The sequence below is a fragment of the Hevea brasiliensis genome, chromosome 16 (assembly GCF_030052815.1).
Source record: "Hevea brasiliensis isolate MT/VB/25A 57/8 chromosome 16, ASM3005281v1, whole genome shotgun sequence".
Classification (NCBI taxonomy): Eukaryota; Viridiplantae; Streptophyta; class Magnoliopsida; order Malpighiales; family Euphorbiaceae; genus Hevea; species Hevea brasiliensis.
In genome coordinates, this window is record NC_079508.1 from 47,762,190 (window position 1) to 47,777,972 (window position 15,783).

At 35.0% G+C, this 15,783-nt stretch overlaps 2 protein-coding genes across 2 annotated transcripts; one reads left to right on the forward strand and one right to left on the reverse strand.

The window, feature by feature from the left end:
- The first annotated feature begins 8,260 nt into the window (after positions 1-8,260).
- Positions 8,261-13,545, forward strand: LOC110641927 (DEAD-box ATP-dependent RNA helicase 39). The gene is made up of 9 exons (XM_021793825.2): positions 8,261-8,918; positions 9,339-9,434; positions 9,520-9,708; positions 9,873-10,013; positions 10,513-10,653; positions 11,563-11,705; positions 12,077-12,206; positions 12,481-12,529; positions 12,899-13,545. The coding sequence occupies exons 1-9, from the start codon at positions 8,400-8,402 to the stop codon at positions 13,363-13,365; spliced, it is 1,875 nt and encodes a 624-aa protein (XP_021649517.2). The 5' UTR covers positions 8,261-8,399; the 3' UTR covers positions 13,366-13,545.
- Positions 13,546-13,671: 126 nt separating this feature from the next.
- LOC110641928 (uncharacterized) lies at positions 13,672-14,107 on the reverse strand. Its single transcript, XM_021793826.2, has one exon. It carries the CDS (start codon positions 14,104-14,106, stop codon positions 13,696-13,698), a length of 411 nt encoding a protein of 136 aa, XP_021649518.2. The 5' UTR covers position 14,107; the 3' UTR covers positions 13,672-13,695.
- Between the last annotated feature and the right edge of the window lie 1,676 nt (positions 14,108-15,783).

Consider the following 15,783-nt stretch of genomic DNA (forward strand, 5'->3'; position numbering starts at 1 on the left):
GTACAAAATTTGGACTTTTATCTAATCGCTCAAATGCTGGATCAGCCAACGCTTTTCTTCAAATGTAATTATGTAATGCCATGGACACAACTACTATATCTTTTTGTACATAAAATGAATAAGGAAGCATTGTTCATAATATCTTCCATCTTGCCTTTCAAACTCCAAAAGTTCGTTCAATGCAACATCTTAGAGATGAATGCCAACGATTAAAAATTTCTTTGAGTCCCCTTGGTCTTCCACCACGTTGAAAATCAGGTAAATGATATCTAGTACCTTTATAAGGTGCAAGATATCCTTCCATCTGTTGATATCCAGCATCCACTACATAATATTTTCCTACATATGAAATATATTTTATTAAAAAAACAAATCACTAATGTATAATAGTATAAGGTTTGTGTGTATATATTTGTGTACATCTGTGTACTTGCCTTTTTATGACCAATTGAAAAAAGAAATGAGAAAAATGAAAATAAAATACGCATTTACCTGGTGGTGGTTTGGGGAAGTTTAAATTTTGTTTATTGATAGCATACTGGAAAAGGCGTCCATCATGAGCTGTACCTTCCCATCCTGCCATTACGAATGTAAATTGCATATCAAAGCTACAAGCAGCCATAATATTCTGGGTAGGCACCCCTTTTCTACCAATAAATCGAATCAAATTTTCTTCTTGAACACAAGCAGACACATGAGTTCCATCAATTGCTCCAATGCAGTCCTATTTTTCAAATGTTTAGATTTTAAAATTAAAATACTTAATGATTTTTAATGATATTTGTAGTATAGTACTACATACAAATATAAGAAAAAAATTTGGAAAATATACCTTGAAATGAGGCATATATCTGTCATCATTCAGTATCTCAAGAGGAATATTACTGAACGTGGGGTCTGTCGGTTTTATCATATCAATTGATAAGCACAGCATTGCTTTTAATACTTCATGAAAGTTCCTACTGACAGTTTCTCCTGAATGCTGAAACCTTTCCTGAACTTGCCTATTTGAAGCTCCCAAAGCTAGAACATATAAAAACATGCCAACTTTTTCTAAAATAGTCATTTTTTTAGAACATTTTAATTTGTAATGACACTCTAAGTCTAGACAAAGTTTTATTAATGTGTCTTTATCCATTCTGAATAAATTAACACATCTTCTCTCATTACCTCTCATTATTTCTTGTGATCATACAAGTCCTGTATGGAATGAATCCATACAAGGTTCTTTATGAATATAAGACAAGTAATAGCTACATATAATATCAGCTGCATATGTGGTTGTCTGCCAAGCTTCATCGTCATCATCATCCCAAATCATTCGCTGAACAACATTCATATCTATCAAGAAAAAATAAAAACAAATAAACCTCATATATAAATTAATATCAAGTACTAAAAATTTTAACTTTAAAAGTTCATGATTACACTAAAACTTTATTGATAATTAAGAGTTCAAACAAGTAATGAAAATAAGAAAAATAGCAAATACAAGTAATAGCATCTACTAAGTAGAAGGCTTCCACACACCATTAGTCCATAATGAGAAATGAAATTGAAGCCATTTCCACTTTGTTTCTGCATCTTCGAGAGTATTGTACATCTCTCTTTTTAACTTTTGATCAAGTAATAGTGTGCAGAAAAAATGAATATCGCTTCCTTTCTCTATAAGTGGCAAAGTTAATACATCTTTCATAACTTCTTCAATAGAACAACCGTGGCGATCTCCCAAAAGACTGCACATAGTTGCAGTCTTAGACTCCATGGTCTCTTTTATAGTTTCTTTTAGCTCTTTAACTGTATCAGTCATCTGTGTAGCACCTGAAACCTTTTTGCCCTTATTATCCTTTTTTTTCTTTGTTGCAAGGTCATTAGACAACTCTTTCCTCTTTTGTTTTTGCACGTTATGTTGACTATTATCATTTTTTGTATTCTCTAAACTCACATTTTCACCTACTGCTTGACTGAATGAACCTCCAGATCCAAAACCAGCATTCATCATTTCATTTAAATCATCATCAAAATTAGATTCTACATTAATATTCTCCTCAACATGATCTGCGGTATCAAATTGTTGCGTCTCCTGAGTTTCATTAGGTAAAACTCCAGATGATGGTGCATATGCAAATTCTCCAGTAGCCACAGTTCCTAGAAATAATTCTTGATAGTTTTCATAAAGCTCTTGTCCAATTCCTTTCTCTCGAAATCTTGCAAAATTTGAATTTTCCTAATACATATAAAAATCAAAACACTAGTGTTAATAAATAATTAAATGCCTATTTGTTTAATAAAGCCTTAAAAGCTAGTTCTTTATTTAACTTACCTTAATTTTTTCGTTCCACCACTCATCAGGAGCAACAACTGTGACTTTTATGGGATCCCATCCTAATCCTGTTTCATTCCCTTTTAATGCTTTCCACATCTTCCATTGATCTTTCATCCAATCCCACTTGTGCCTTAATTGATCTTTAGTATACTCTACACCAACTTGCCTCAATTCGTTCTGTAACCATGTATATCCTTTGTCACCCCATCCACCACCATTTCTCTTGCCCAAATTAGTGCCTCGAACACAAATTTTAACAAACAAGTTAAATTGTTCACTACTCCGTGCAACCCTTCCAACACCCTTATTTTTTGTAGCCATATCAACCTATAAAGATGAATGCTATTAACTCCAAATAAAAATAACATTCAAGTAAATAAAAGTAAGCAAAAGTATTAAACATAAATCCCCATTTGAGATTAATTCAAGAAACAAAGCATGAAAGTAAGTTTCCTATTTTGTAAGAATTCAAGCTTTTGAAAGGCAAATTCCAACAACCAAAACTCCATTTGAAACAGGCTTGATTCCATATGATACATTGGAAGCAAAGGAGTAATTGAAATAATTCATGATGTGATGACTATTCTAATGCAAAGCATTCATACATCTAAAGATGTCTATCATCATAAGTGGAACAAGATTACTACTGTTCTAGGCACAGAACTTAATTTCTAAGTCAAGCTCTTAGATTCATAAACACCATTGATTCTTTTCATTGTGAGGTGAATAGCATCAGGAAAAAAAATATATATATATATATAAAAGTTAAATTGATGTCTATCATCATAAATGAAACATTCACTCATAAATGGAATTTTCTGAAATTAGCTGATGTCTATCATCATAAATGGAACATTTAAGAACACCCACACACACACACACACATATATATATGTAGCAGCTATTGTTAACTTTTTTCTTTGTGAGGTGAATAGGAAAAAAATAAATTGAATTTTTTATTATGAGGTGAATAGCATCGGAAATCATTGGGAGGTGAATATATATATATATATATATATATATAGCAGTTATTGTTGACTTTTTTTTCTTTGTGAGGTGAATAGGAAAAAAATAAATTTTGGAAGGTGAATAGCATCGGAATCATTGAGAGGTGAATAGCATATATATATATATATACAGCAATTATTTTGTCATTGCACGGTGAACAGAGAAAAAGAAATTGATTTTTTTCTTTGTGAGGTGAATAGCATCGGGGGAAAAGAAATTGCAGTTTATATATGTATATATATATATATATATATATATATGCAACTAAACTGAAATCATAATGTATGAGTTCATAATTTGAGTTTAAGGTTGTTACCTTTCACTCTATGTTCATAAGCAGTGCAATCACATATCATTAGAATTAAATTAAATTCAAAACTAAAAAAGGAGACATAACAGTAATATAAATAGAATTAAAAATCAGAATATCATACCTTCTTGACTCAATAAGGGATAATCTGATGCACTTTAATGTCACAAGTTAATTCTACCTTGAGAAGAAATTCGAATTTCAATTGATAAGCTCAAGAAGGAGACACAATGATGGCACAAAAATTGAAAAGAAATCACAGCTTTGATGAAAATAGAAGCAAGAAAATAAAATAAGGAAAATGACAGATTGAAAAGAAATCAGTATTTTGATTCAAATAGGATCAAGAAGATAATACAGTGAAGGATACTGTGTAAATATTAAAGTAGGGATATTTTAGTCAAAAAATAAAAAAATATATATAGAGCAGTTCTAAACAGCTCCTATTTTAGAGCTGATAGAATCTGCAGCTAATAAGTATCCTATCAGCTGTCTTTCAGTTATCAGCTAATTTTTTAGAGTTTTACTAAACACTTAAATTCAACTGTTTGGATACCCATCCGCTATCAGCTGCATCCAACAGCTAAATCAAACACCCTCTAAAAGAAATTACCTCAGTTTGGTTACCACTATTCTTTGCTAGGCTGGCTTTCTAGTGATGCTAGCCTTGCATCCTCTTGCATTAATCCTTGTTGCCTTACATTTGTGACATCTAATGTACCCTTCATCTTTAGTTAATTTGAAAGGATTCCTTACCTCTCTTACACCACCACCAACCCAACAGCCCCCCCACCCAACCCACCAACCCAACAGCCCCCCCACCCAACCCACCAACCCAACAGCCCCCCCACCCAACCCCACCCCCCACCCCCCCCCCACCCCCCCCCCCCCCCCCTTATTTTCTTTTTGGTCTGCATGCAACTCTTGTCACTGGTGGAGGGTCATTATTAGCAGCTTCAACTTTTTCCTGCTCCTCCTTGCTTGGAACGGGGTTAATGACATGGTTATTCACAGACGAATATGTATCCTTTGAGAAGAATGTGTGTTAGGAATCTCTCTATTAGTGAAGATGACAGAAATTGCATGTTTACAAGACAATCCTGCCAAGTCCTACCCTGCAACTACAAGTTTTAATGTGCCAAGTCAACCACATGTTGTGTATCATAATTAAGAATCTTCTTATTTATTATTACCAGCCAGGACGCAAAAGCAATTTCTGCTCTCTAACTTTCTTTTCTCCTACTCAACTTGGGCAATAGGACATATATTACCTCTATAATTCTTCATGACATTCAACTTATATAATATCAAACTTCTTCATCAATCACTTTCTAATCTATTCAAAAATACTTAATATAGGCGATTCTCTTTTATTCTTAATGTATGAGTTGAAGGATTCACTAATTAATATTATTTTGAAAGGCGTCTGATTTGGGGTGTAATTGCCCATATGCAAGGATCATGCCTCATAAGCCAATCATATGTTAAATATTATATACTATAATGTTCTACCCATCAATAATCCAACATTATATACATTCTCGTCTGTCTCTTTTAACTTAGAAATTTGAAACTCATTGCATCACAGGCTCCATACCATAATATTTTTTTTTTCTTATACTTAAGTCCTGTAAAAATCACATTGTAGTTGTCATACATGTGCATTGCACAAAATCTATGTTTAACCCCTAGCATCAACAATTTGAGTGCTTTAACTAAGCCCTGCACATAAGCATATAATCAGTAAAAACATGAAGTAATTCATACAATTAGTCCAAAAATAAATGATACCTTTTGTTGGTTTGACATGAAGATCCATCCAGTTTCAAATGGGTATCCACTATCATCCATAAGTAGCTTAAGAAACCAGACCCAAGACTCTTTACATTAAATATCCACACATGTAATGGCAATGGGAACATGTTGTCATTGCCATCTCTACTTATGGCACAGAGTAATTATTGTCCCATTGAAATCTTCAAATGGCATCCATCAAGGCCAATTATAGGTTTAATACCAAAGGAAAAACTTTGCCTTGACCTGTAAATCTCACATATATATATTGGAAAACTATGATATATCCTTAGGAACACTTGATACACACTCCCCCTCCGGTATCATCCAATAGGAGAGCACTTTGATATGTGGAATCTTCAGCCAACTACCAGGATTTATGTTCTTGACAGTTTGTGCGTAATCCTATAGCCTCCTATATTGATCTCTAACACGTCCCTCAATTGTCTCTTTAGCTTTGTTTTAGCTCTATAGCACTTTGAGACAATAATTTGTTCACCCACTTATCCATAAATCTTCTTTTGCATGGAATCCCGATAAGGATTTTATCTGAAGTCCCCTAAGAACTTACAAGATAAATATGTTGCACTGACAAGAGGCTAGTGGAATTCCCTTGGGCAATGGTCTGGCTTGAATGTCTTAATTTGGAATGTGTCATTATCCCTCAGCTTGCTTGCATGAACCCTAAAACCACAAGCATGCATTCTTGAAGACAACAGTAATCCTACTTGCATTATTCTTCTGCATCATATAACTGTAAAACTTTTTATAGCCCACTCAAAGCTTTCCTGAAAAGCTAACCACCAGTAAACTTCATTCTTTTACACAATAATGGGCATTCATATTTGCATCTTCATTGAAATCAAGATTACCTTACTCATCATCACCATCAAATTTCTCGTGCTATGTAAGTCATCATAAATCACTGATTTCTTATTAAATTCTCCAATGTCATCTTCATTTAAGCCTCTGCCATAAACTCACCAACATAATCAGCTTTTTGATGCCCTTCTGCAATTCCTTCAACATCTTTTCTTTGCCCTTCACCACCTCTCTCATTAGTATTTCTTTGCCCTTCTCCAGCTTTCCCCTTATTTAGCTCCCTCAAAACTGCCCAAAAATATTATCATCACTACCCTCAAGATCTACCACATCTCATTAACATCACTGCATTCTGAAGTATCATCAACAGAAACATCATTCTTCTCAGCATCAACAACATAATCATTATCTGTATTTTCATTATTGCATAACTCAGTGTGTTTATCTAACATATCCTCATCAATTTTCTTCTAAATCAACAATATCCATACCACTTGCCTCATCCATTCCCTCTCTCCCTTGGGCCATATCCCTGTCGGTTTGCTTTGCATTTTGTTCTCTAAATTCTTTCCCATTACCAACTTCATTTACATATCCTATCAACTTTTATATACTATAGACAGATAAATATAATTATAAAATATATTGAAATTTAAATTCAAAATTTTATAATTTTTAAAATGATTTAAACTAAAATTTATTGATTATTTTTTTTCAAAAAGGCTATAGGACTTTTTTTGTTAAAAATTAAAAAAGGATTGTACTCCGTGAGTATGAAAATATATATTTATGGAAATCAAATCTGATAGTCCATTTATCATTAATGTCAAAACAATTTTTAAAACTATTTTTTTACATATTATTATGAAAATAAGTTTATGAGTCTTTATCATTAAAATATATTATTTATCTACAAGATTAGGAATTTGAATACTAAAATCGTTATTATTAGAAGAGTTTTACCTGAATATCACTCCTAGACTCCTAACCTGAATATGAAAAATTGTGTACTTAAAAATAAAAAATCTATTATTTTGTTATCCTCTAACATCTTCCTCGCTGTCAACTTCATTTGAATCACCAACATATGCATCATCATCATGAACCTGAGGGTCATTATGTAAATTACCTTAATTTACAGCTAAAGGTGGATCATTATCCACATAAAATACATCAATGTGAGGGCAATCCTTGCTTTAATCTAAAATATTATTTACATTGACATCATTCCAAGCCTCTTCATCATAACCCTCATCAACACTTAGGCCAGATATCTTAAATCTATTCTACACCCACTTGTATCCAGAATCCATACCACTACCCAACATAGTGCATAATTAATTAAATTACATATTGTGCTATTTAAAATAAAATAAATAAATAAAACAGACATTCATTCACTGGCTCATATTCGAAGACAAACAATATTTGAAGGAATGTATTAACTCTACTACTCACTGATGGTAACATGCCAATAGCAATGCATTACACAAAACTTAAGAAATTGTGCTCTTGCCTTTGTGTTCTTGTAGAGTTGTGAAGGCCATTTGTGAGATAGCTAATTCTGATAGACTTATATGGTTTCTTTATGGGGCTTTATGATAACTATATATGATCATACTAAAGAATCAAATTTTGCTGATGAATCCTTTGCCATGTTATAAATAAGACTCACATGCTATGTCTGCAATATTTTATTTGTTATGAGTGAGACTTATATGACATATAATAAATAAAATCAATAATAACATATTCTCATAAATTAATTTCGATTCTTAGGTAAAATTACACTCAATTTAAGAAATTTGATTTAAATAATAAAAAATGGAAGTAGCGAGGAGAAGAAAACGTAGGGTAAACTTTCCAATAATTTATCTAGCAAAGCCCAAAAGATAATTTTTCAAATTGAGTGCCAGGCCATGTGATTTTAGTCTTAAGTGATTATTTTAGGCTGGTGCAAAGGATAAGCGCAGAGCTATGGTAATTAAACGACGTGACGTATTTGTCCAAAGGCGCCAGAGGTCAGAGCCGCTTATCATCAATGGTTCCCAAGGAGCATAGAAAAATCCCAAGGAGCCAGATAAGTAGAAAGTTAAAAACCCAAACAAAATCCATAATCCTAAACCTGCAAGAGTGGCCATGGCAGGCACATCAAGAACACTCTTAAGCCTCTCTCTATCCTCTGCAACCAAGAACTACCACCCATTTCTTAGGCTTCCCAATTCCAGCAGGGTTTTTCTGGGGTTTAAACCCATGTGCACCGCCTCAACCACCACTGTCTCACCAATCGACACTAGCTCAATTCCGGGACCAGACCAAGCCAAGCACTCAATCCTTCTAGAGAGGCTGAGATTGAGGCACCTCAAGGATTCCTCAAAACCCCCACAAGCCAAAACCCAATCCCCATCAAAACCAGTTGTTGCTGTCGAGAAAGATGAAGATGGTTTTAAGTCGAAAAGGGGGAAGAAGATAGTGGGAAGCTTTGAGGAGCTTGGGCTTAGTGAGGAGGTGATGGGGGCTGTGAGGGAGATGGAGATTGAGGTTCCTACTGAGATACAGTGCATTGGGATCCCTGCTGTTTTGGAAGGCAAAAGTGTGGTCTTGGGCTCACATACTGGGTCTGGCAAAACTTTGGCCTATATGTTGCCTCTTGTTCAGGCGAGTTTGTTTTCATACTTGATTGATTTTCTCGTTCTATTGACTATGATTTTGCATTTCGTTACCTTTTAGACTTCTCGTACCCCAAATTTTGGAGTGTGTTTATGTTAATAAATTGTTTAAATTTGTTATTATTTTTTTGGCTGAAACCATAGCTGATCTTAAAATTTTAACAATGTACTCTACTGGTGATCAAATTTGTTATTTTAAAACATTGAGAAAAACGTATTTTTCAAATTGGATGGTTGAAATCTTTCAAAATGTGACCAATTTGTTTAGTGAGTTTATCAACTGTTCCACTCCTCTGTTTGGTTGTGTCTTTCTTATATTTGGAAAATGATGATGATAAAAACATGTGAATTGTTGTGGGTGTCAGTAAAAATTAAAAAGAAAATGACTTTTCATTTGTTCCTTTTGCAGTTGCTGAGACGGGATGAAGCAATGCTAGGTATGCTAATGAAGCCTAGGCGTCCTCGAGCTATTGTTCTATGCCCTACAAGAGAGCTATCTGAGCAGGTATTTTGAGTACTTCAGAATTTGGAGCTTCCTCAATCTTTGTGGCTAAACCTTTGCAATTGAAAACATTATATGTGGTCTTTAGGTTTTTCGTGTGGCAAAGTTTATCAGTCATCATGCTCGATTCAGGTCCACCATGGTTAGTGGTGGCAGCCGGTTGAGACCACAGGAAGACTCACTAAATAACCCTATTGATATGGTAGTTGGGACCCCTGGCAGGGTTCTTCAACATATTGAGGATGGGAATATGGTTTATGGTGACATAAAATACTTGGTGAGTATCTAATATTTTTACTAAATTTCACATTTTCAAAGGACTGAAAATGTTTTAAAATCTTGAATATGGATGTTTCTCATCAGTATGTGAAGACCTAGTGATATATTTACTTGCCAGAACTCTGCTTGTTGCACTTGATGATGTTGTTGATCTTTTAGTAGGTGCTAGATGAGGCAGACACCATGTTTGATCGTGGCTTTGGTCCTGATATTCGCAAATTTCTAGGCCCATTAAAAAACCGTGCATCAAAAACTGATGGCCAAGGGTATCAAACGATTTTGGTCACTGCAACAATGACAAAGGTATGCTGACTTGCACTAGAGTCTTACTGGATATACAAAATGCTGTTTATCTTCTGTGGATTTTGAATGAAAAGTTTGGTCACTACAACAATGACAAAGGTATGCTGACTTGGACTAAAGTCTTACTGGATATACAAAATGCTGTTTGTCTTCTGTGGATTTTGAATGAAAAGTTCAGCCTCAAATTTCTCTTACAAATCAATTTTATGAAAGGAACTATGTTGCTTCTCCTCACTTAGGAAATGAATTCAATTCTGCACTCCATAGCTTTTAAAATCAGTTCATTCTATCATGCTCGAGTCCATAAATTTTTCATAATCTTTTTGCTTCCTTGTGCAATTAATGGAAGCAGATGGTTGATTTTGATCTATAACTTTCTTTGATGGTTCATGTGCATGCAGCTTATTGATATTTTGTTTGTTTACCTGTTGGCTGTAATTTAATCAACTTTCTTCTGCACAAAGGAATTTGGATCATTAACTTTTTAGAGGTTTTGCAGGCAGTTCAAAAGCTGATTGATGAGGAATTTCAAGGAATAGTCCATTTGCGCACATCGACGCTACATAAAAAGATAGCATCAGCTCGGCATGATTTTATAAAACTTTCTGGTTCTGAAAACAAGCTGGAAGCACTGTTACAGGTTAACTGCTGTTCTGCTTTGTCATAATGTCATCCCAAGCTTATGCTGATTCTGCATGTATTTGTATTTCTTAATGTTATATTGTTATTGTTGATGAAACTTATGCTTCAGCCTTCAGATAATGTGAAGGCATTGTTATTACTTCTAGATCTAATCCAACAGATGATAAAAGATAGATTTTATTTGTTCCTAAATCTTCCTTCCCTTCTCTCTTGATTTTATGGCCATAGATGAAGCATCTTGCAGTGTGGAGTGTAGAATGGGGCATCTCTCTACTACAGTCCTACTACAAAAGTCAGTTAGGTTAACAGGATACAGGCCTACATAAGTAAATATGGATTTCAGCATCTAGAGACAAAAGGTGCAAAAAATTTGTGACAAACAGACCCCTTATGTAGATCCTTTAGGATATATTTTCAGCAATTTCTTTTTTGCAAACCAAAAAGAGTCCACAATCTATGAAAGATATTAAAATTTTCCAACATTCTTCCACTCATACTGAGATAAGAATTGTGAACAAAACTTGATGAGAACCTTTTGGTTTCTGTAAAATGACTCTTGGTCAAACCTAAGCAACAGTTGCAAAGTAATCATTGTTGAGGTTGGTTTAGTGTTTTAGATCATTCTGGTTTATATGTGGATGGCCTTGTAATAGAGGTTCATGAGAACTTGTAGCCTTTGTTGATTTTTGAATTTGATGAGTTTGAGGATTGAACTAGCCTCATTCTCCGTCCGCTGGTTTAGTTGCAAAATTTAGCAAGATCTGGCCAATTATTGCTTTGATTGTTTTACTTTAGGTTGTTTGCCAGAAGAGATATGTCAGGTGAATTTTAGAAAGGTTGAATTGCTATCGGTTAAGCATACTTGCAAAATCACAGAAATTAAATCAGTATGTTCTGGTGAAGGCAGGTTCTTGAGCCAAGTTTAGCAAAGGGAAACAGGGTGATGGTGTTCTGTAACACATTGAATTCCAGCCGTGCTGTGGATCACTTTCTTGCTGAAAATCAGATTTCTACTGTCAATTATCATGGAGAGGTGCCAGCAGAACAAAGGTTAGATCATGAAAATTATCTGTTCCTGGAAATTGTTATTTATTGGCACTTTGCTTCATAGCAAATCTCCACTTCATAGTAAAAATTCACTAGTAAGTGGAGTGCCAATAGCACCATTCTTTATTCAAAGGAGAGGAGTCTCTCTTTTTTTTTTTTTTTTTTTTTTTTCCAATAACTATCTAAACTTGTTGTTTCTGTTATAGAGATGGCATTCCTTCAGGATGATGCCATCATGAGGTTCAGTCCTTGAAACTGTCTGTGCCAAATAAAATATTATTGTAAAAATGGGAATATAGTATTCTAAAATAATCGTTTCTGTGTGCCTCCATGTTCAACTTTAGTGCTTAACCAACATTTCCTTATAAAAACAGGGTTGAAAATCTACAAAAGTTTAAGAATGATGATGGAGATTGCCCAACATTGGTCTGTACTGACTTGGCAGCTAGGGGGCTTGACTTGGATGTTGATCATGTTATCATGTTTGATTTCCCCTTGAACTCTGTAAGTGACTCTCTTTTCCTTTTCCCTCCATTATGTTCTCTCAGTTTGGCTTTTCTTTCTCTCAGTTTCCTCTTTTGATATCTCCTTTTAACATTTGAAAATTGGCTGCCAATATGTTGGCAATATCTTTTGGCACTTGGTTCAGTAACTTGGAACCAAATCCTGCCCATCTGAGATGGGGGAGGTTTTTGGGGAGGGGAATGGCTGCTCCAATTTTGTAGCCTGGAATTAGAAGCAAATAAAAGACTAATGTTTTATTTTTGTGGCCTTATAGATCGATTACCTTCATCGCACAGGAAGAACTGCTCGAATGGGTGCAAAAGGTATGGAGCTTGGAAATTTGCTGAAGCTATATAGTTTTTCAAGTTCAAATAAATTTTAAACCTATTTAAAGATCAATTTGTTTTAGATCAGGAAAGAAGTACTGAAAATTTTGTACATTTATGGAAAATATCACCTTATGACTCAAAATTGCTGCGAACTCAAATAAATGTTTTCTAATTTCAATTTTTTGAACTTGGCAGCATGAAACCTAGTGCAGTTTTTGACCTATGACACCATGTTCTCTTCTCCTTGCAATTTTCAATGCTTGAGAGGATTTTCTTATATTTAAAGAAATTCTAAGACACCTGTAGTGATCACATTTTTTCTGTCTCTTGAAAATTTTATCAGTGTGTTCCGTTCCATTGCAGGGAAAGTCACAAGCTTGGTGGCTAAAAAGGATGTGCTGTTGGCTGCCCGAATTGAGGAGGCAATAAGGAAGAATGAGAGCTTGGAATCCCTTACTGCAGATAATGTTCGGAGAGACATTTCAAGGGCTCAAATAACTGAACAGAAGGGGAAGAGGGAAAAATTGATTAGACAATCCAATCAGAGAAACAAGACTAAGGCTGCAACAAACAAATCTTCTAGCAACCTCACGGAGGCTTCATCTTCAGTAAATAAATCTGGAAAAGCATCTATCTTAGCAAAATCTGCCAAGGCTGTTAAAGTTGTGAAGACACTGGAAGTCTCCCGTAAAACATCTCTAGGTGGGAACAAGAAAATAGGGAGTAAAAAGTCCACTGTAGTCAAATCTACAGCTTCAAAGCTCAGAGTTGTGCCACTTAGAGGTCGCTCATCTTCATCTAACAAGAAAGAATCATCGAGGTCCAGTTAATTGTTGTTGTTAAAATTTTATGATACATTAGAAAATGCCTTTTATTTCTCTTTTGTTTGTAGTAGTAGCATCTAAAATGTTTAATGTGACGGGAAATGTCGGTTTGTGTTCTTTTCCCAGATTGGCGCTTTACCACAATCTTTGGAAATTTTATACCATTTTGTTTTTGCAGTGTTGAAACTGCGTACTACCATGAATACATAAAGTGTAATTGTTTTCTTCTATGAAGAAAACCATAACAGAGCTATTTATATCGCAGAAGGATGTATATGGTTCGTAGGGATTGACAGGAAATCAGTTATGTGAATATTACAGCATTGGCATTGTTGATCACTTCCAGGTGAGCAAGGGATGGGGATTTTTTGCAGGGGTAATAATATTTCCATCAGAGTCATAAATGATGACACCTGAAAAGTCTGGTAGCTGGCACTTCCCGCCCATGAGTATGTTCTTCTGCCAAACTGCAACTCCTTGCTGTTGCTGTTCACCACAAAACATGAGTTCATTGTTACTGCCACCATGAATAGCATGAACTCCGGTGCTTAGCGTCATAGCTTCAGTATTGAGTTGGATGACAGGATCATGGTTGGAAGAACCATAACAAGAGCTCCAGCGTCGCCATTTACGCGAATGTGAAGCACACATAAACAATGCAAAGGCACACAAGAGAAGAGCCATTCCAATCATGCCTGCTTGTGATGTGTTTAGCGGTATTTGTGCGAAGTGAAGTTGACGAGCCATAGGAAATTTGAAGTTGGTTGTGTGTGAGTCTGTATCCAAGTCTATACATATATATATATACGCATCATCTCTTCCTCTTGTTTGCCAAATGGGGTGGTTGCATTTGGAGGATTTGTTAAGAGTTTAGATTGAGATAATAGACTAGCATGTCTATGTGGTTTAGGTGCTGACCCTGGACCTCCATTCTATCTACCTACATGTTGTGCAGGTAGTAATGGCCATATTAAAAATTTACATGATTTTTTGAAAATTTTTATGCCAATATGTAATATTTTGCAATTTTCTAGCATAAAGCGTGGATGTGCAGAAAATTAAACTGATTAAATTGTATAATGGTTTGTAATTTTGATTTTATTAAATTGTACTAAATCAAATAATGAGAATTTATCCATGCTCAAAATTAAATTGAGAATTTATAATTTTTAATAATATTATATATAAAATTATAACTCCGCCTAAATAGTTTGCGCTTAGCCGGTCCCAAGCCTGGATAAAGGAGGAGGGTTGCGGTAGGTGACAACCAGCGTAAAAATTTCATCACACCTTATGATATGGATTCAAATGATATAAACATTGGGGCGTCCTCTACTTACGAACCGCTACATCAGAGCCCGGGCGTAGTGAGAAATATGCAAGGGTGTAGGGCGTTCACCAAAAGCGACGAGCCATGCCGAAGCCTGGGTGTGGTGTTAAGTGAGCAAGGGTTCCCACATCATTGACGGGTGTGGGTAAAGAAATTAGTCCATAGGACAGATAGTGGAACAGAATACAAGATAGATATAGAAAACAATAAAAGATATCATAGAAGGAGACCAATTAGGAAGGAACAAGATAGGAGGAGGATCAGGGTTGGTACTTGGAATGTTGGATCACTTACAAGAAAATTAATGGAGCTTGTGGATACCTTGGAAAGGAAAAGAGTGAATATTGCTTGCATTCAGGAGACTAAATGGGTAGGAGAGAAAAGTAAGGAAGTGGGTAATTCATGGTACAAACTGTGGTTTACCATAAAGGAAACAAACAAGAACGGAGTGGGTATAATCATAGACAGGACATTGAAAGACGCTATATAGCCGTGAAAAGAGTAGGAGATAGAATTATACTAGTAAAACTGGTACTAGAAGGAGAAAAAATAAATATAGTTAGTACTTATGCCCCACAAATAGGACTAGATAGTGAGAGTAAACAAAGGTTTTGGGAAGATATGGATGATTTAATGCAAAGCATACCGAATGAAAAGAATGTTTCATTGGTGGAGATTTGAATGAACATGTAGGAAGTGATAGGCAAGGTTATGAGAATGTTCATGCAGGTTTTGGTTTTGTCAGTCGAAATAAGAAGGGAAAAAGCATCATGGATTTTGCTATGGCATACGACCTAATACTAGCAAATATCTACTTTATAAAAAGATAGTCACATTTAGTGACTTTCAAAAGTGGGCAACATAGAAGCCAAATCGACTTCCTCTTAACCAGGAAGGCAAATAGAGCTCTATGCAAGGATTGCAAGGTCATTCCAGGAGAGGCTTTAATAAGTCAACATCGGTTAGTGGTCTTGGATGTCAAGTTTAAGAACAATTCAAGTAAGGTCAGAAGAAATAGTGTAGCTCGAACAAAGTGGTGAGAGTTCAAAGGAGTAAAGCAAGTGAAGTTCAAAAATGAGCTTCTCGAGTCCGAA